The sequence below is a fragment of the Giraffa tippelskirchi genome, chromosome 3 (genome assembly GCF_054371585.1).
Source record: "Giraffa tippelskirchi isolate mGirTip1 chromosome 3, T2T-mGirTip1v1.2.pri, whole genome shotgun sequence".
Lineage (NCBI taxonomy): Eukaryota > Metazoa > Chordata > Mammalia > Artiodactyla > Giraffidae > Giraffa > Giraffa tippelskirchi.
The window spans coordinates 183,659,111-183,679,099 of NC_137277.1; the positions used below are offsets into that span (position 1 = coordinate 183,659,111).

Sequence of the window (19,989 nt, forward strand, 5' to 3'; positions counted from 1 at the left end):
TAAAGCTAGAGGTAGACAGAGCTGATATGGTAGTTCTATAAAGTAAAAAACCAGACTTCTTTTATAATCTTGCTCTGTGTGTGTGGCTTCTGCTTCTAAGAATATCTCATGATCCAGGGAGGTTGCTTAGCTCTAGCCATTACATCCACAGTCCATGCTATAGGAAGGGAGAACTCTCCTGGAAGTTCTATATAACACAACTGCTTATATACCCTTGACTAGAGCTGCCCTGTCTGTTATGGTAACTTCTAGCCACATGTGTCTATTGAATATTTGAAGTATGACTGGTCCAAACTGAAATATGCTGTAAGCATAAAACACACACTGGATTTCAAAGACTTCATATAAAAAAAAAAAAAAAGATAGTGCAATAAAATATTTTGTTAATTTAAAAATCTTGATTATATGTTGAAATGATAATGTTTTAGCTATGTTGGATTATTAACCATCCAGGCTGATGCTTCTTCCTGGAAGACTTTACTAGAGCCTTTAAAAGATATTTTCTAAAGAGACTCTGGGGCACAGAGCACAGATTTTGGGGTCAAAAAGCCCCAGGGTAAAGTTTGACTCTACCACTTCCTTAGCTATGTAACCTTGGGAAGATACTTGGCCTATTGGACCCTTGGTTTCTTTCTATGTAAAGAGATAACAATGTGTATGTTTGTGAAAAGAGCTCTTATCATAGAAAGTACTCATAAAGAAGTCACTGTTATTATATATATATACACATACCATTTTATAAATTTACCATTCTCATTCATACAATGGAATGTTACATGGCTATTAAAAAAATCAAACCACAGGAAAATATTACCTGGCATAAGAAGACATTCATACTGTTTTGCTGAATTAAAAAAAGGCCACAGAATAGCTTATATTAAATAATAACATTATTGTTTTTTTAAATGCAGTTTTAAAAGAACTGGAAGGACAAACATCAAAATATCCAAAAAATTCTGTTTCTTTTCACTATTTAAAATATATCTACTAGAAAATTTTAAATCACTTAGAGTAGCATTATATTCCTGTTGCTGGACTAGAACTTAGTCACGTAGACAAACCTGGCTACAGAGAGGCTGGGAAATATCATTTTGATCCATGAGAGTGTCTTCAGCTGAAAATTAGATTCTGTTATTAAGGAGGAAGGGAAAAATAGGTGTTTGGAGTAGGCAATTAGCAGTGTCTGCCATATTTTTTTTGAATGTTGGAAGACAGGCCAAAAGAACCCACATGCTAAATCACAGATGCATATTTGCATGTTAAAAAGTAGCCAGAGTCCCTGTCCTCAAGGAGCTTACCAACTAATTTGGGAGGTGTACAATATACAGAGGGCATGGCAACCCACTTCAGTATTCTTGCCTGGAGAACCCCATGGACAGAGGAGCCTGGCAGGGTGTGGTCCATAGGATTGCAAAGAGTCAGATGCAACTGAAGTGGGTTAGCACACAGCACGCACAATATATAGACAATAAAAAAGCAATTGTTTGAAGTGGCCAAATTGTATTGGGGTTGGGATGGGGGAGATGAATCAGTGTATGGGGTTGCAAAACATGGTGGATCAATCTGCACATGCTCCCTGGAGGAGGACACTTGGAGCTTTGGTGAGAGTTGGGGAATGCTGGCTGGGAAAAGCTCCTGAAGAAGGGCTGCTGCAAATGAAGCTTCCTCCATTCCATCTTTTGTGATGGCTGCTAGCAGGCAGGAGGAGAAGGGGACGACAGAGGATGAGATGGTTGGATGGCATCACCGACTCAATGGACATGGGTTTGCTTGGACTCTGGGAGCTAGTGATGCCTCCGGGAGGCCTGGCGTGCTTCGGTTCATGGGGTCGCAAAGAGTCGGACACAACTGAGCGACTGAACTGAACTGAACTGGCAGAGCATGGTTGGACAGGAGGCTAAGGGCAGGCCATTGTTTGATCACTTCTCTTGGTTCCTTCCTGGATCTCTAGGACACTGTATTCAGCCTTCTGCATGGAGCTGGCTTCTCGTGGCTTTGTGGTTGCTGTACCAGAGCACAGGTGAGGATGACAGTCACAACGAACCATCATGGGTCAGGTGCCTGCTGTCCTGAGCTTGGGTATAGGCTAGTTTCCTGTGGATATATTATTTCCAGTCCTCACAACACTAGGCAAGGTAGGGATTATATCCATTTTAAAAGGTGAGGACACCAGGGTTCAAAGATATTGACTAACATTGCTGAAAGTGACACAGCTGAATTGGGGTTCAAACCCAGGTCAGTCTCCCAAACCCCCATGTTTTTCTACTCTCCTATGTATGCCCCCTTTTTCCCATTTAGCTAGAAGATAAGCTAGAATGGCTTGGCTGAAAAGGAGGATTTGGTAAAGGGGAGAAATAAGTCCCTTGGGCACATGTATTGCAGGGATGGGTCAGCTGCGGCCACCTGTTTCTGCAAGCACAACCCAGAGGAGAACCAGCCTGACGATGAGGCCCTGGAGGAGGAATGGATCCCCCACCGTCAAATTGAGGAAGGGGAGAAGGAATTCTATGTTCGGAACTACCAGGTAGGCTTATGCCAATCGGGAGGGAGAGTTACTAAGCCTGTCTTCTGTATGAGACACTCACTAAGAAGACTTTGAACTCACTTCTTTTGAAATCTCGCTCAGAGTGGTCCTGAGCTTGTCACAGCTGAGAAATGAGGTCTTAATCAAAACTTTAAACAATTTCAAGTGACAGAAACCCAACTCAAGCTTGTTCTGCAAAAAGGAGAATTGGTTGGTTTACACAGCAGACTGTAGGAAGGACAGAACCGCTGGAACCACGGTCATTTCTGTCCCCTTGCTGGTTGGTCTCATCTACTAACTGGCTTGCTTACGAGGTTGCGCATGTCCGCCCTCACCATCTAAGAGAATAGGGCTGTTTGGGGGTTGTCCCTAATTTCTTTCCCAAGATGTAATATAAAAAATCCTGGATGACTTCTAGGCTGGGGAGAAGTACCAAAATATGAAGTTCCCATCAGAAATGCATTGCTAGGTATTTTTGGTGAGGGGCAATCCTCAGAAGCCAAGGTTAACAGAAGTAGGGGTGGATGAGTGCTAGCAGACAAAAGCAGTAGACATATGCTATAAATGGGCAAGCAGAATCCGGTACAGGGTTGATAATAGGAACACTTATGTCCTTTTGTTTTTGAGATGCTTTCGTATGCCACACAGTTATACCCATATTATACTTCCGTTTGCCATGGGTAGGTAGGTAGAGTCTGAACAGCTGGGTTGACTCCATTGTGCTGTTAGATGTGGCTGACGTAAGTGGCTATGAGGGAGCTGAGGCTTTCTCAGGATGTGGGGCCTGCAGTGCTTGCTGAGATGTGGGTGGGCACACCATCCCTGCATTCTTCCTTGGCTCTGAGGGGGACTGAGATTCCCACTGGATGGTTGTGCTGTATTCCGCTCCCACCGGGACTGTCTCTGTTACAGGTGCATCAGAGGGTAAGCGAGTGTGTGAGGGTGTTGAAGATCCTACAAGAGGTCACTGCTGGGCAGACCGTTCTCAACATCTTGCCTGGCGGGTTGGATCTGATGACCTTGAAGGTATGGCAGCAGTTGGTATGACCTGGAACATATTCTATTCATCAAGACTTTCTTGGTTACAAATAACAGAAACCTAACTCACTAGCTTCAACCAAAAGATAATTTATTGGCTCAAATAAGTAGGAAGACCAAAGGCAGATTGGCTTTAGGCCAGTGTAGCTAGATCCAGGGTCTCAAGCATTGTCATCAAAGCTCTTGGCACTGTCTCCCTTCTCCTGGCTCAGCTCCATTGTGTGTATATGGGCTTCATTCTCACCAGACTCTCTCTGTCAGGCAAGAAAGGTGGTTGCTGGCATTCCAAGCCTGCATTTCAACTCAGCTGTAGACTTAAAAGGAAAAGAGACTTTTTAGCTTCCAGTGTCTGGAAAGGCCATGGCTCTGCTTGGGTTATATTCGCATTCTGAGCCAGTCACTGTGTCAGAGGGATAGGGTATTCTGGTTGGCCTGCCTAGGTTATACACCCACTTCTGCATCAGGGGAACCTGACCACCAGGACTGACAGTCCCTCAGGGCCACACGGATGAGAGAGAGATGGTTCATTCACAAAGGAAGGGCTAGGGAGCTGCAAACAAGCTGTGTTGTCTACTGCAGGCTTGTTCCTTCTTTTAAGGGAATCCTAAGAACCCCTGGGAGGAGAGAAACTGTCCCCACTATGAAATTTGATGCCTATAAAAGTGTATTTTCCTCCCCCATCCTATCCTTTTCCCCATAATCTGAAAAGTAGCTCAGCCTTTATTTAGAGAACCAAGAAAGCACACAAAAGCATGAAAGAAAACGAAACAGAATTTTTTGATGTTTGTCCTTCTAGTTCTTTTAAAAATGCATTTAAAAAAACAATAATGTTACTATTTAATATAAGCTATTTCGTGGCCTGTTTTTCATTTAGCAAAACAGTATGAATGTCTTCTTATGCCAGTTAATATTTTCCTGTGGTGTGATTTTTTAATAGCTGTGTAACATTCCACTGTATGAATGAGAATGGTAAATTTATAAAATGGTATGTGTGTATATATATATATATATATATATAATAGTGACTTCTTTATGAGTACTTTCTATGATAAGAGCTCTTTTCATACATACATGCACATTGTTATCTCTTTACATAGAAAGAAACCAAGGATCCAATAGTCCAATTGTCTGCCCCAGGTTACACAGCTAAGTAAGTGGTAGAGTTAAACTTTACGCTGGGGCTTTTTGACTCCAAAACCTGTGCTCTGTGCCTCAAAGTCTCTTTAGAAAATATCTTTTAAAGGCTCTGGTAAAGTCTTCCAGGAAGAAGCATCAGCCTGGATGGCCAGTAAATAAGGCAGGACCTGAAATCCAGAGAACTTAACCAGCGTGTGTTGTCAATCCCCACTGGAGAAGCAGGGCCCAGGCACTGCAGTTCAGGCCTGTGGGTCTGAAACAGGCATCAGGGGATGGCAGGCTACGTGTAGCTGGATTAGTTCCAGAGGCAGCTTTTGGAGAAATAGAGAATTAAAAAAAAAAAAGCTAAGAAGGGGATTCCCTAATGGTTCAGTGGCTGGGACTCCGTGTTCCCAATGCAAGAGGCCCAGGTTCGATCCCTGGTCCAGAAACTAGATCCCATATGTCACAACTGAGAGTCACATGCCCCAACTAGAACATCCTGCATGTTGCAACTAAGAGCCGGTGCAGCCAAGTAAATAAAATAAATATTAAAAAAAAAAAAAAAGCTAAGTAAATTTTTATCTGTCACATTGGGCAAGATGCAAAAATTGATTACTCACCCTGTTGGCAGAGCTGTGGGGAAGTAGGCACTGCTCTGTTACTGGTGTCAGAGCAGCTTGTCCCTTGCAGGGCAGTTTGGCAATAGCTGTCAACAGCACAGATGCACATTGTGATGGACCCAGCCATTTCCAATGCTGGGAATTTACTTTACATATCCCTGCACACTTGCAACATGATGTATGTACAAGGTTATTCATCCCAGTGTTGTTTGTTGTAACAGAAGATTAATAGTATCCTAAATGTTCACCCATAAGTGAGCACAACTGGTTAATAGATTATGGAACAATGGATGTGTTATTTTGGATAATACTAATTGCTGTAACATCCGTGCCCAGTCGCTCAGTTGTGTCCAAGTCTTTGTGACCCCATGGACTGTATCCTGCCAGGCTTCTCTGTCCATGAGATTTTTTTGAGGCAAGAATACTGGAGTGGGTTAACATTTCCACCTCCAGGGGATCTTCCTGTCCCAGAGATCAAACCCAAGTTTCCTACAGCTCCTGCATTGGCAGGTGGGTTCTTTACCACTGAGCCACTTGGAAGCAATTGCTATAACACGTAAGCCCCAAATCTCAGTGGCTTAACAAGAAGAGATTTATTTCTCTCCCACATGAAGTCCAACATGGGTGCTTCTGTGCAAGGACTGACTCAGGGAACCAGGCTACCTTCCTCTAATTGCTCTGCTCTCTTTCCCTTGTGAAGCCCACCTTTACCATGTACATTAAGCCAGGAATGGGAAGGGGTGTGGAGGCTGGTATGGAAGAGTGTTTATAGACCAGGCCTGGAAATGGAGATAATCATTTTCATGTTCTATCACAAAACCACTACCACTTACATCCAATCACAAGGCCACATCTAACTGCTGGGAAATAGAGTCTAGCTGTGTGTCCAGGAAGAAGAACAGTTTTGGGGATCACTAGTGGTCTGTAGCATGGTGAAATCAAATGTGGCTGTAAAAAAGGATAAGGAAGCTCTTTATGTACTAATATTCTTATATTAAAAAGTAAGGTACAGTATCACTTATGTAAAAGCGAGAAAGTATATATTCATGTGTACCTGTATAGGATAAGTAAGCTCTGCAAAGACACAAGAAACTCACCTGTCTGGGTAGGGAGGGAGCAACTGTGTGGAAAGGGAAGACTTCTGTATGCTCCTGATTATAGAGTTATGTGAATATATTACCATTAAAAAAGCTGAAGAGGCCTGGACCAATCTGAAGGAACTTAGCGGAGTGCGGAGAAAATTTTTTTTTTTTTTTAATGCAGACCACTTTCAAAGTCTCTGTTGAATTTGTCACCAATGTTGTGACATTGTTTTATGTTTTGTTTTTTTTTTGTTTTTGTTTTTTGTTTTTTGTTTTTTTGTTTTGTTTGTTTTGGTTTTTTTTGTTATGTTTGTTTTGTTCTGTTTTATGTTTTGTTTTTTTGACCTGGGAGCATGTGGGAATCTTAGCTGTCCCACCAGGATTCTGCACCCCCGGCATTGGAAGGCAAAGTCTTAACCACTGGATCGCCAAGGAAGTCCCATGAAGGGGAGAATTTAGATACAAAATCTTGGGCTAGATTTTGTGGAGAGCAAAGGAAGGCACAGGTTGAGGGCAGAGTCTGGACAGTGAATCCGAGAGAGATTTCCTGAGCCCTTTAGTAGGCAGCTGCAGTGGCTGTTTATATAACCATGTCCTGAAGGCTTCTGGGGGCAACCAGAAATAGATGCTTGCAGAGCTTGTTAGAGTGAGCAGACTCACTCTGCTGGGTAAAAGTCAGGACAGATATCAGAGGAAGTAGAACCTGAGATGGTTTCGGTACAAGTAGTCCTTGCTTCAGAGTGAAGTGGAGGGGCAGCAGGAGTGCCCCCGTTCTGCCCTTGATTTGGTGCATATATCATCCCTCCTGTTGTAAGGCAAGGATCTAGATGAAGAGAATTCTTATTCTTTTTTTCTTGGCTGCACTGTGTGGCTTCCAAGATCTTAGTTCCCTGACCAGGGGTTGAACCCAGGCCCCTGCAGTGAAAGTGCTGAGTCCTAACCACTGGACTGTCAGGGAATTCCTGAGAGTTCTCATCCTTAATGTGCTCTTCTACTGATTAGTCACATAATTTCAGTTCATTCATTTATTTATAGATATTTGAGTATCTACCTGGTCCAGATATTACAGGTAGTAAGATTATAAAAATAAAGGTGAAAAATAAAGGTTTTCAGAATTCCTGCCTAGAGAAGGCTGTTCAGTCCAGGGATGGCCTGAATGGCTGCTCTCCAGTGGGCAAGAGGCGCTTAATAACGTGGTTTTGGAGGGCTCGCCCACTGTATTGTGCTTCTGTATCATCATCTCCCTGTTTCTTCCCCTTGTCCCGAAGAGTCCCTAAAAAAGCACCCCTGCCTTTCTGACTTGGCTTCCATCAGGGCAGCATTGACGTGAGCCGCGTGGCTGTAATAGGACATTCGTTTGGAGGGGCCACAGCTATTCTGGCCTTGGCCAAGGAGACGCAATTTAGGTGAGTTTCCCAGTGATGCTCAGTTAGCTCTACATGCCATGCATGCACATATTATGTACCCAGCACTGTTTTGGGAGGTGGGGATTCAGTGGTGAAGAAGAAAGCAAGGTGAACAAAGTAACAAGTAATCAGATCCCCAGCAGGCAAGTGCAAGGAAGAGAAGGAAACAGGCTGTAAGCTAGGGTATCTGGAGGCTTCCTTGAGAAAGTGACAAAAGCTGAGACTTTAAGGAAAAGAAGTCAACCTACATAACAGTCTAGAAGATCAGTCTAGGCAGAGGGAACAGCTAAAGGCCCTAAAGTAGAAAGAAGCTTGCTGTGTTAGTGTGGGAGGAGCATAGAGGGAGCAGGGGCGGGGGTTATGGGGGAGCCGTGCAGGGCAGGGAACAATGTGATTAGGGGGATAAACCGGCCAGATCACAGGGCCTTTTGGCCAGATAAGGAAGTTAGATTTTATTCTAAAGTGGGATGGGAAACTACTGAAAAATTTTAAGTATAGAAAAATCTTATTTGCTTTTAAAAACCACTCTGTGAAGAATGGGGGCTTCTCCGGTGGTTCAGCAATAAAGAGCGAGCCTGTTAATGCAGGAGTCGCAGGAGTTGCAGGTTTGATTCCTGGGTTGGGAAGATCCCATGGAGAAGGGCATGGCAGCCCACTCCAGTATTCTTGCCTGGACAGAGGAGCCTGGCAGGCTGCAGTCCACGGGGTCCCAAAGAGTCTGACACAACTGAAGCAACTTAGCACGCACGCATACATGGTGAAGAGTGGACTGTAGGACAGGACTGGAAACAAGGAGTCTGGTTAGAGGGAGGTGATTTCAGAGTCAAGATGAGAAATGAGGGATTTGCATTAGGATGGAGGAGGTGGGATGGAGAGAGGTGATGGAGTCAGGATCGGTTTTAGAATTCTCCAGACTTAGTGATGTATGAGAGAAGGAAAGAGAGGAATCGATGTTTTTCATTTGTGTGCCCATCATTTGAGGGGAAGATGATCATCCTTTATTGAGATGGAAGAGATGGGGGGAGCATCGGGGGTGAGGGGGTAGGATGCTAATCTTAGGACCTTAGTTTTGCCATTGGTGACAGAGATTGCTGCTTGACAAACTGGCCATGACTTTGAGTTGTGGCCCCAGGGAGGCTTTCCCTGACCACCCTGCCATGTATGCTCTGGGTTGACTTAGCAGCTTGTATGATCAGGGCACTAAGCTACATTTTGCTGCCTTGTGTGTTCTGCCTCCCTTGCTCCTGGAGCTCCCAGAACTGTGTCATTTATCTCTGGATCCACAACACAAGGCTTAAGCATAGAGTAGGTACCGGATGAGTGGAATGAAAGAGTGAGTAATGAATGAAGTGTCATTCTGTGTGACTCAAGTCTGCTGCCTGAAAGTAGAGCCAAGAGAAGGAAGAGATCAAATCCTTGCTTTCAGACAGTTTAAAAATCTAGAAGAATTTTTGGTGGCCAATAAAGAAAGCTGAGCGCTGAAGAACTGATGCTTTTGAACTGTGGTGTTTGAGAAGACTCTTGAGAGTCCCTTGGAGAGCAAAGAGAGCCAACCAATCCATCCTAAAGGAAATCAGTCCTGAATATTCACTGGAAGGACTGATGCTGAAGGACTGCAATACTTTGGCCACCTGATGCGAAGAACTGACTCACTTGAAAAGACCCTGATGCTGGGAAAGATTGAAGGTGGGAGGAGAAGGGGACGACAGAGGATGAAATGGTTGGATGGCATCGCTGACTCAATGGACATGAGATTGAGCAAGCTCCCGGAGTTGGTGATGGACAGGGAAGCCTGGCATGCTGCAGTCCATAGGGTCGCAAAGAGTCAGACACGACTGAGCAACTGAACTGAACTGAACTGAAAAGTGATCTCTAAAAAAGATCCTAACCGAAGGATGTGAGCCCTGGTTCCCCTTCCTGGCTTTCTGAGCCTTTGCCTCACTAAAGGGAGAACTCCACTCTCCCCTCACTACCCTAAATGTTCTTGCTTGGATTTCTCCATGGCAGTCCCACATGTCTGGTCTTGTTCCAGGTGTGCTGTGGCTTTGGATGCTTGGATGTTTCCTCTGGAGCGTGACTTTTACCCCACCGCTCGAGGCCCTATCTTCTTCATCAATGCTGAGAAGTTCCAAACAGTGGAGACTGTCAACTTGATGAAGAAGATCTGTGACCAGCACGACCAATCCAGGATCATAACTGTCCTGTGAGTAAGCCCCAAGGTCATGCCTAATCTCCAGGGTCTGCTCCATTTTCTACTCAGCTGTGTGACTCCCTCTAAATTATCTGGAAGTTCTACCCATAGACAGAATGTTTAAATACCTCCTGTATCTCACAATCTTAATACCTTTCAAATTTCATATCTGTCCTTCTCCACTTAGCTCTCCCTGCAGTGATTTCTTCACTAGTCGGTATGACTTTATGGCAGAGTTTACCTTTTGCTTTCTGGAAAAGAATATTGTGGGATTGTGCACTGCAGAGGAAGAGGTGTGGGTCTGTGTGGACTCCAGGAATCTCTAATCTCCTTTGGGAATTTTATTGAGTCTTTTGGAGAGTGTGGAGATAGCAGACCTATGACATTCACAAGACAGATTTTTAGAGACCTTCGTGAATACCTAAATTCAGGTATCTTCCATAAACCATCTATTTTCTGCCTTAGAAAAACCACATTCTCTTCACATCCATCATTAGCACTGTCAGATGGTTTGATTTTAGGAGCCATTTTTCACAGAGAGAAGATTTTGAGTGACTTTAAGAAATGAACTTTACCTTGGAAGTGGCTTACAGCTGCAGTTGAAGGGTTAAAGTCTCACTGATAAGTCTCTGACTTGATCCTGCCCTGTGCTTGAGCCAAACAACACACGTGCTTCAAGGAACCCACATCAGCAAAACAACAAGTAACTGTGTGTCATGGACCTCTGGACTCATTCAGGTGGTTGAAATGCCAGATCCGAGGGCCGGGCTGCTAGGGGTCTGCTCAGTAGAGCACGGCTTCTTCCCTTGCCCACGTTGGCCCATGCTGTCTTCCGTGGGGACAGCCTCTCCCCTTTCATTTTGATTTCATGGAAGCAGAGAACTGCTGGAGAGTTTCCCCAAGTCACTGAGATTCAGGATAATTGTGACCTCTAGGGGAAGCGGGGGTGAGAGCAGTTGGGAAAAGGTATGCAGAGACTGTGGATTTAACTCTTGACAATGTATTATTAAACTGAGTGCTAGATACTCAAAGTATCCATTATATTTTTCTTTATACTTTCCCATGTGCTTTAAATAATACATTTTAAAGTCAGCTTTTCTTTACCATATCAAACAGAGTTTGGCATTTACATCTTCCTTCCCTCATTGAATTAACTAGTAAATTAGTTCGAGTAATTTAGCTCGAAATGAACCTAGTGAGAATTTCACCTTCAAATTAAGTGTATTTGATGTCAAATGACAAATTGTAATCCAGAAACCCTCTTTTATAAGCACTTGCCCTAACTTTCCTGATTATTTAAAGGCAAGTTTTTTTTTTTTTTTTTTCTGGTTTACTTTGTGGTGCAGTTCTGAGCTAAAGAAGGAGTTGATATGTTTTGTGAATGTTCAGAAGTCATGGGGTAAAAGCCATGGGGTGAGAGTTCATAATAACATGGGTGTGGCAGGGGCTCCAGACCTTACCCCCTTGCGCTGACCCCTTTCCAGCTGACTCTGCCTTTTCCCTGCATGGTCAGGCCTTGTGGTCTCAGAGTTGAGGCAGCTTTGAAGCCAGGCTCACCTGCTTTCAAACCTTAGCTCTGTCTCTTTACTAACTGTGTGAACTTGGGTAGATCATTTCTCTCCTTTGGTTCTTTCAAAGAGGAAAATACTTCCCTTACTAGATTGTTGTGAAAATTAAGTGAGTTAATGCATGTAAAGCACCTTGCCCATTGTGGGTGCTTAAATATTTGTGTGCCTTGGTTTCTAGACCCCTACCAGATACTTGTTTTTCTTTTCCTCTAGTGGTTCTGTTCATCGGAGTCTAACCGACTTTGTTTTTGTGGCTGGTAACTGGATTAGTAAATTCTTCTCCAGTCAAACCCGTGGAAGCTTGGACCCCTATGAAGGTCAGGAGACCGTGGTGCGGGCCATGTTGGCCTTCCTGCAGAAGCATCTTGGTAAGGAGAGAACTGGAGCTTATGGGGCAGCTGGCGGGGAGGAGTCTCTTAGATATCCTTGCATGGTGGGCTATTCTGACATGTCTCGGATCAGGGAGATTTATGGCAAAACCTGAGTGAAGGAATGGCATACCATTCTAGAAAGAACACTTAGCTGAAATTTTGGAGATCCCGATTGTGTCTCTTACCACCTGAGTAACCTTAGCCTAGTCATTTGACTTCTCTGAGCCTTGGTTTCCTCATGGTCAATGGAACATTCACCTTGCTGTACTCTACCCTCTCTGTTCTAACTCATTATCACTCTCCTTATCTGTGTTGTGGAGGAGGTTATGATGATAGATGGGCTACATCTGTGGGTTAGGATGATGACTAATGTCATAAATCATTGGTCAGCAAATGGCCAGGCCTGTAGGGGTCTTTGGTCCAGCCTCCCACCCAAGGGAGACATCATCTCGTATCTTCTCTGCCACATGGTCATGCAGCGTGGGGACTACACTGCTTCAAGGGTCAGCCCACTCTGTCCCTAGAAACTTTCAATAGTTTGAAGAATTGATATTCTAGTTAGGTGCTTTTTGGTTACAAGGACTAGAAATTCACTAGTTTACCTCGAGGAAAAAGAGGAGTTTGTTTATGAGAGTACCCCTGGCCAGGTGGGAAGGGAAAATTTACAGGAACAGAGGTAGCTTGTCGGACTGACTTCTCTCTCTGTCTCTCTCTTGGGCTCAGTCTCTCTGTCTCTTCCTCTCATGATATTTCCGTTTCTCTTTGCTCCAGCTCCTCTGTACTTTCTCCACTGTGCTTTTTCTCTTGCTGAGAACACCTGCTTATTCATAGTTTCTACTCCCTCATCACTTTGGTCGGCTTGAAGCACTTGCGTCTTGTTCTCTCCCTCATGGCATCCTTTCATCTTCAGCTCCTACTGATCACCGCTGCATTTTCGGAAATTTCTTAGACCAGATTCCCAAGAGAGACTGTTTGGTGGTACCAGCCCATCTTTACCTGCCAAAACATATTGTAGGTCCCTGCCCAGCCTGGGCCTGAAGCTCTCTCGATCAGATGTCTCTTTTTGATCCAGTCAGAATGGAGGAGGCTACCGTACTGTGCCAGGCTGACCCCTCAGCAGGTGCTGTGCAGAGGGCAGCGTCCTTGAGAAGGGAGCCACGCTGGCCTGGGATTCTAAAGCTTGACCTAACTCTAACTAAGACCAAGACCTGAGTCTTTGTAAATCCACCCCACTTGCCCTGGGTATCCCCTCAAGAACCACCCCAAGAAGCCTCAGACCCTTGCACATGGCAGCTCTTTAGATATTTGGAGTCACCTCTGGTGTCCTCTCTGAGTTTTCTGTTCATTAAGCTAAATGTTCCTGGTACCTCCACCTGTTCCCTGTGCAATTTCCCCCTCTGAATGGGTTGTTCGTTGGTGTGCCTTTGAACATGTGCTGCCCTGACTTGAATACAGCATGCCAGATACGGTCTGCCCAGTGCCTGGTACAGTGGGACTGTTGCCTCTGTGTTCTGGACACTAGACTTCCAGCTGGATGGCCTGAGTGTATTACCCTTTCCACCAAATGCTGAAAAAGTTTGATTTGGATTGAGTTTCCTTTAAAACTGCATCTATCTTCTTTTGTTATTTCTTTATTTGGCTGTGCTGAACCTTAGTTGCAGCATGTGGTATCTAGTTCCCTGACCAAGGATCGAACCCAGGCCCCCTGCATTGGGAGTGTGGAGTCTGAGCCACTGGGCCATCAGGGAAGTCTCTGTATCTGTCCTGTTTTGAATGTATGGACTTTTTCAATCTAAATTTGCATTTCAGTATTTATGGCTGTTCATTTAATCTTGCTCATCATGAGCCATTATACTAGCATGAGTTTAGAGCCTTTAGGGTTAGTAGAGCATCATTCTTATCACCTGGTAAGAGAAGAATGGCTCTGTCTCAAGACTTTAATGGGCCCTGACTACATGGTCTGCTACTCACTTTCCTTGTTTCCTCTTATGGACAGTATCATTCAGTTCAGTTCAGTTCAGTTCAGTCGCTCAGTCGTGTCCGACTCTTTGCGACCCCATGGACTGCAGCACGCCAGGCCTCCCTGTCCATCACCAACTCCCGGAGTTTACTCAAACTCATGTCCGTTGAGTCAGTGATGCCATCCAACCATCTCATCCTCTGTCGTCCCCTTCTCCCGCCTTCAATTTTTCCCAGCATCAGGGTCTTTTCAAATGAGTCAGCTCTTTTCATCAGATGGCCAAAGTATTGGAGTTTCAGCTTCAACATCAGTCCTTCCAATGAACACTCAGGACTAATCTCGTTAGGATGGACTAGTTGGATCTCCTTGCAGTCCAAGGGACTCTTAAGAGTCTTCTCCAACACCACAGTTCAAAAACATCAATTCTTCAGCGCTCAGCTTTCTTTATAGTCCAGCTCTCACATCCATACATGACTACTCGAAATGATCCTTCTCCATCAGAGGGCAGACAGACTGAAAACTGTATCATTAGGGAAGAGCTAAAGATGACGGGAGGGATTTCCCTAGTGGTCCAGAGTTTAAGACACTGTGCTTCCAGTGCAGGGGGCCTGCGTTCAGTCTCTGGTCTGGAAACTAAGATCCCACATGACACATGATGAGACCAATAAAAATTTTTTTAAATAATTAAAAATGACAGGGGCCCTCTCCATGGCATGATTGGATTCCGTTGAGTAGCCATATCCTCTGAACTAAGATACTCATTATTGGAGACCAGCAGATGCTTAGAAGAATCTTAGACTGAGGAAGATTGTTGAGGACAGGCTTGATGCCAGTCCTTCTGCTAAACTACTTTAGTTACTTCAGCATGTATAATCCTGAAGATGGCCCTTTCCAATGAGTACTTGTATTATTAACTCTGTTTTACAGATGAGATACCAAAGATTAGAGAATTTAAGTAATTTGTCAAGGTTATCTGGTTAGTAAGTGGCAAAGCAAGAACTGGGACTTTCCAGGTGGCTCAGTGGTGAAGAATCTGCTTGCTAATTCAGGAGGTGTGGGTTTGATCCCTGGGCCAGGAAGATTCCCCTGGAGAAGGAAATGGCAACCCACTTTAGGATTCTTGCCTGGAAAATCCCGTGGACAGAGGAGCCTGGGCCAAAAGAGTCGGAAACGACTTAGCTACTAAACAACAACAAAGCCAGAATGTCCCCTAGGCTGTCTGATTGGAAGGCCCAGGTGCCTCGTGGCTGCACTGTTTTGCCAGTGGCTCCCAGGGATACTCTCAGTCTGCAGGAGACCCAGAAGACAGATCCTAACCCTGACGGGAGGGAAAGGACAGCCAGAAGAGGAGCCTCTCTAGACAAAATGATACTTGACTTGGACGTCAGAGATGAGTAAGGCTCAGCAGGGATGAGTCTTCTAGACAGAAGCCACAAAGGCTGGTGTGGGCCTGGTCAGTTTTACGAAGCTGTGTTTAGTGTATCTGGCATTCAGGATAGTGGAATTGTTGGAAAATAAAGGTAGAGAAGTGGGCAGAAGCCAGATCTAGAAGCCCATGTATTCCTGAAAGAAGTTTGAATTTTATTCCATGGGCTGTGAGTGCCCTTCGAGGATAAGCAGGGGATTGTCATCACTAGACTTGTGTTTGTAGTCTGACTACGTCATGGAGGATGGGCGAAATGGGGCGAGTTAAGAGGGAAAGAGCCCAGGTAGGAGGCTCTTGCAGTATCCACTTGATAAGAGATAAGACGGTGAAAAAAGGCAAAGGCTCTCAGCTTGGGGTAATTAGTTTTGCAAAGAGAGAAAAGCCTTTTGGTGGCCATACAGTACATGTCATGTGGGAAACTAAAATAGGTTGTAAGTAGCTCAGCTGAACCTCTCACCATTCCTAAAAAAATCTCTCTGATCCTAGGAGCTCAGCTTGGTGCTCTGTGATAAACCAGAGGGGTGGTGGGTGGGAGGGAGTCTCAAGAGGGAGGGAATATATGTATACTTATAGCCGATTCACGTTGTTGTACGGCAGAAACCAACACAAAATTGTGAAGCAATTATGCTTAAATTTAAAAAAATAAAAATAGAAAACTTAAAAAAAATTACCTTTGATCCTAAAAATTACTTCTGAGAGCAGCATTCTGCTGACACAGAGGTTGTGTTACCTTCTGTTAAGAAGACTTGGTGCATCTTTCATATTAACTACATGCAGCTCCTGTTTCCACCTGCTTATCCTCCCTCCCTAGCTCGTGGAAGAGAATTTCACACCTTCTTCTTTCTCTTGAAACCTCTATTACCTTCCTCCCCTCTCCAGTCTCTCAGCTGATTGTCTTCCACTTCACTCAGAAAACGAAAGCCATCAGTACGTCTTCGAATCCCAACACTGCATCTCCCTACCTTCTTGCAGAGACTCAGCCTTCCATCTGGTTCCTAGAGGTTCCTACTCAGTCATCTTACTGGGCCAACCCCTCCACTTCCGCACTGGATTTCACCCTCTGGTCTGCTCAAGAGGACCGTGTCAACAATTTTTTTCTCTTTACATTAGATCATCAGTTTTTCCCTTTCTGCGGGCTCATTTCATGCTGAAATTTCTCTTTTAAAAAATCTGTCTTGACCCACACTTTGGCCCCCAGTTACCACCCTGTTTCCCTGTCCCTCATGATAGCAGAACTCCTCACACGAGTGTCTTCACTTTCTCTGATCCTTCTCTTCCCATTCTCTCTTGAACCTATGCCTGTCAGGCTTTTGCATCCCACTCCTCCGTGAGACTAAATCCAGTGGTCATCTCTCATGCCTCATGTCACTGAAACTCTCAGCAGCTTCTGAGAGAGTTGGTGAGGTCCTCCTCTGTGAAGCCCCGTCTTTACTTCCAGGACACCTCACTGCAAATTTTCTCCCCTCTCAGTGTCTGCCCCTCCTCTGTCTGCCTTGCTGCTTCCAGGGCTCGGTGCTTGGACCTCTTCTGTACCTGTATCCCCCAGTGCCATCTGGTCTTCTGGCTTTAAATGCCATCTCCATGCTGAAAACTCTCCAGTTTGTCTCCAGTTCGATCTTGCCCATGAGCATCAGATTTATTAACTCAGCATCTCTACTTGACCTTCTAAGGGGAACCACACACAAAAACAGCTTTCAACTGCAATCTTTCCTTTCTCAGTTAATAGTAACTCCATCCTTCGAGTTACTCAAGCCAGAGTCCCATTTTTGTCTCTTCTCTTACACCTCCCATCTAGTCCCTCAGAAAATCCTATTGGCCCTACCTTCAGAATACAAATAGAAAGTAATCATTTGTCACCACCCCACAGCTACCTTCCTGTCCAACTCATCTCTCACTTAAGAGTTTCCTAACTGGTCTCCCTATTGCCACCCCTGCCTCCCCACACAGTCCTTTCTTTCTTTTTTAAGGGCTTCCCTGGTTGCTCAGCTGGTAAAGAATCCACCTGCAATGCAGGAGACCCCAGTTTGATTCCTGGGTCGGGAAGATCTGCTGGAGAAGGGAAAGGCTACCCACTCCCTATTGCCACCCCTGCGTCCCCACACAGTCCTTTCTTTCTTTTAAACTATTTTTTGTGTTTATTTGGCTGCATCGGGTCTTAGTTGTGGTATGTGGGGTCTTCACTGCAATGCATGGGCTTCCTAGCTGTGGTGCTCTGACTTAGTTGCCCCATGGTATGTGGGATCCTAGTTCCTAACCAGAAATTGAACCCATGTCCTCTGCATTGGAATGTGGGTTCTTTTTTTTTTTTTTCCTGATAATATTTTGTATTTTGTGCCTTGAGATTTTGCACCTTAAAAAAAGTATTCACTTTATTCTGGGCTGCCCTTGGTCCTCATTGCTGCATGCGGGCTCTCTCTAGTTTCAGTGAGCAGGGGCTACTCTAGTTGCAGTACTCGGGCTTCTCATGGTGGTGGCTTCTCTTGTTGCAGAGCACGGACTCTAGGTGCATGGGCTTCGGGAGCTGTGGCATGCAAGCTCAGCAGTTGCAGGCTCTAGAGCACAGCCTCAGTAGTTGTGGTGCATGGGCTTAGTGGTTCTGAGGCATGTAGAATCTTCTTGGACCAGGGATCGAACCCATGCCCCTGCATTGCAGGTGGATTCTTATTCACTGTACCACCAGGGAAGTCCTGCACATTAAAAAAAATATTTAAAATTTATTTTTGACGATGGGTCTTGTTTGCTATGCAGGCTACTCTCTAGTTGCCGTGCGTGGGCTTCTCATTGCAGTGGCTTCTCCTGCTGCAGAGCACGGACTCTAGGGCTCTCAGGCTTCAGTAGTTGTGGCACATGGGTTCTTAGAGCACAGCCTCAGTAGTTGTGGTGCACAGACTTAGTTGCTCCACAGCATGTGGGATTTTCCTAGATCAGGGATCAAACCCCATGTCTCCTACCTTGGCAGGCGGATTCTTTGCCGCTAAGCCACCAAGGAAGCCTGGAAGGGAGATTCTTAACCACTAGACCACCAGGGAAGTCCCCACACCCCTTTCTTTATCAAGCCTTCAGAGCGATCCTTTTAGAAAGAAAGTGAAAGTCGCTTGATCATGTACGATGCTTTGCGATCCCTGGACTATACAGTCCATGGAATTCTCCAGGCTGGAACACTGGAGTGGGTAGCCGTTTTCTTCTCCAGGGGATCTACCCCACCCAGGGATTGAACTCAGGTCTCCTGTGTTTCAGGCAGATTCTTTACCAGCTGAGGCACCAGGGAAGCCCCCTTTTAGAAAGGAAACCATATCTTGTCACTCCACTGCTCAGGATCCTACGGTGGCTCCTATTTCTCTGACAGGCAAAGTCAACCCCCAGCATCCCGCCTGCTTCCCTCTCGCTGCACAAGCCTCCACGTCCCAGGCACAGTCTTGCTTCAGGCCTTTGCCCTGCTGTTCTTGCTGCCTCGAACGTTCTTCCTGTGTAATCTTGTGGCTCATTCTCATCTCCTTCACTTTTTCACTCACATCTCACCTTCCCAGGGAGGCTCACATTGACTGCTGCTGCTAAGTCACTTCAGTCGTGTCCGCCTCTGTGCGACCCCATTAGACGGCAGCGCACCAGGCTTCCCTGTCCCTGGGATTCTCCAGGCAAGAACACCGGAGTGGGTTGCCATTTCCTTCTCCAACGCATGAAAGTGAAAAGTGAAAGTGAAGTCGCTCAGTTGTGTCCGACCCTTAGCGACCCCATGGGCTACAGCCCACCAGGCTCCTCCATCCATAGGATTTTCCAGGCGAGAGGACTGGAGTGGGTGCCATTGCCTTGACAGGCCTCTTTAAAAAACATTGTGCCATCCCTTCTTCCCCTCACCCCTGGTCCCTGGCCACCAGCACTGCCGCTGTCTGGCTCGCTTTTTTGCCTCAGCGCTGCTCACCTTTTCATATCCTGTGTAGGTTGTTTTGTTTGTTGTTATCTCTGCCTCCTAGATTGTTAACTCTATGAGGATGAGGGTTTCTATCTGTCTGTGGCTGTATTTCTGGCATCAGGAACAAACTGTGGCACACAGCAGTATGCTCTGTATTTTTTAAGTAATGACTATGGCGCACTGTTTGTCGAGGACCTATTCCGTGCCAGGTCCTTGGCAGGGCCTTGGGGATCTGAAGATGAAGGAGAGTGGTTGCTGCCCATGTCCCAGGTTTTTGTTTGTTTTGAACAAAAACACCATTTGCCTGCTCAGCTGTGTCCTGCTCCCTCAGCCTGTGGCCTTGGGCCCTTTCTGACTGTTCTCACTGTGTCATTAGCTCCATCTGCCTGTGATCCCAGGGCCCTCTCTGGAATCATACCTACTTTATGCTGCTTCATGGTGTTACTGTCCTCTTCTTTCTGCCCATCACTGAGGTGGCCAAGGATTCATATTCACTGGCTGGCTTGTGGAGAATCTTTTCTTGCTCAGCAACATCCATGAGCTTGGAAGTGGGCTTTCCACTTTCTCACCCTTTCTCACCGGGGTTTGAATTCTGTCTCTGCCACTTAACCAGTTGTATTGACATAGGATGAATCTGATAGCTTCTGTTTCCTCAGCTGTAAAATTGGGCCAAGACACAGGGCTCCCCAGGTGGCGTTAGTGGTAAAGGACCTGCCTACAATGCAGGAGACTTAAGAGACACAAGTTCCATCCCTGGGTTGGGAAGATCCCCTG

At 45.4% G+C, this 19,989-nt stretch overlaps 1 protein-coding gene across 1 annotated transcript in view; it reads left to right on the plus strand.

The window, feature by feature from the left end:
- Window positions 1–19,989, plus strand: part of PAFAH2 (platelet activating factor acetylhydrolase 2) — a 35,155-nt gene that overhangs the window by 13,499 nt on the left and 1,667 nt on the right. The window contains exons 5-10 of the mRNA XM_081586600.1: window positions 1,952–2,020; window positions 2,383–2,524; window positions 3,437–3,550; window positions 7,698–7,789; window positions 9,822–9,992; window positions 11,762–11,916. Coding sequence (XP_081442726.1) covers window positions 1,952–2,020; window positions 2,383–2,524; window positions 3,437–3,550; window positions 7,698–7,789; window positions 9,822–9,992; window positions 11,762–11,916 — 743 coding nt within the window. The remainder of the gene's footprint in view (window positions 1–1,951; window positions 2,021–2,382; window positions 2,525–3,436; window positions 3,551–7,697; window positions 7,790–9,821; window positions 9,993–11,761; window positions 11,917–19,989) is intronic.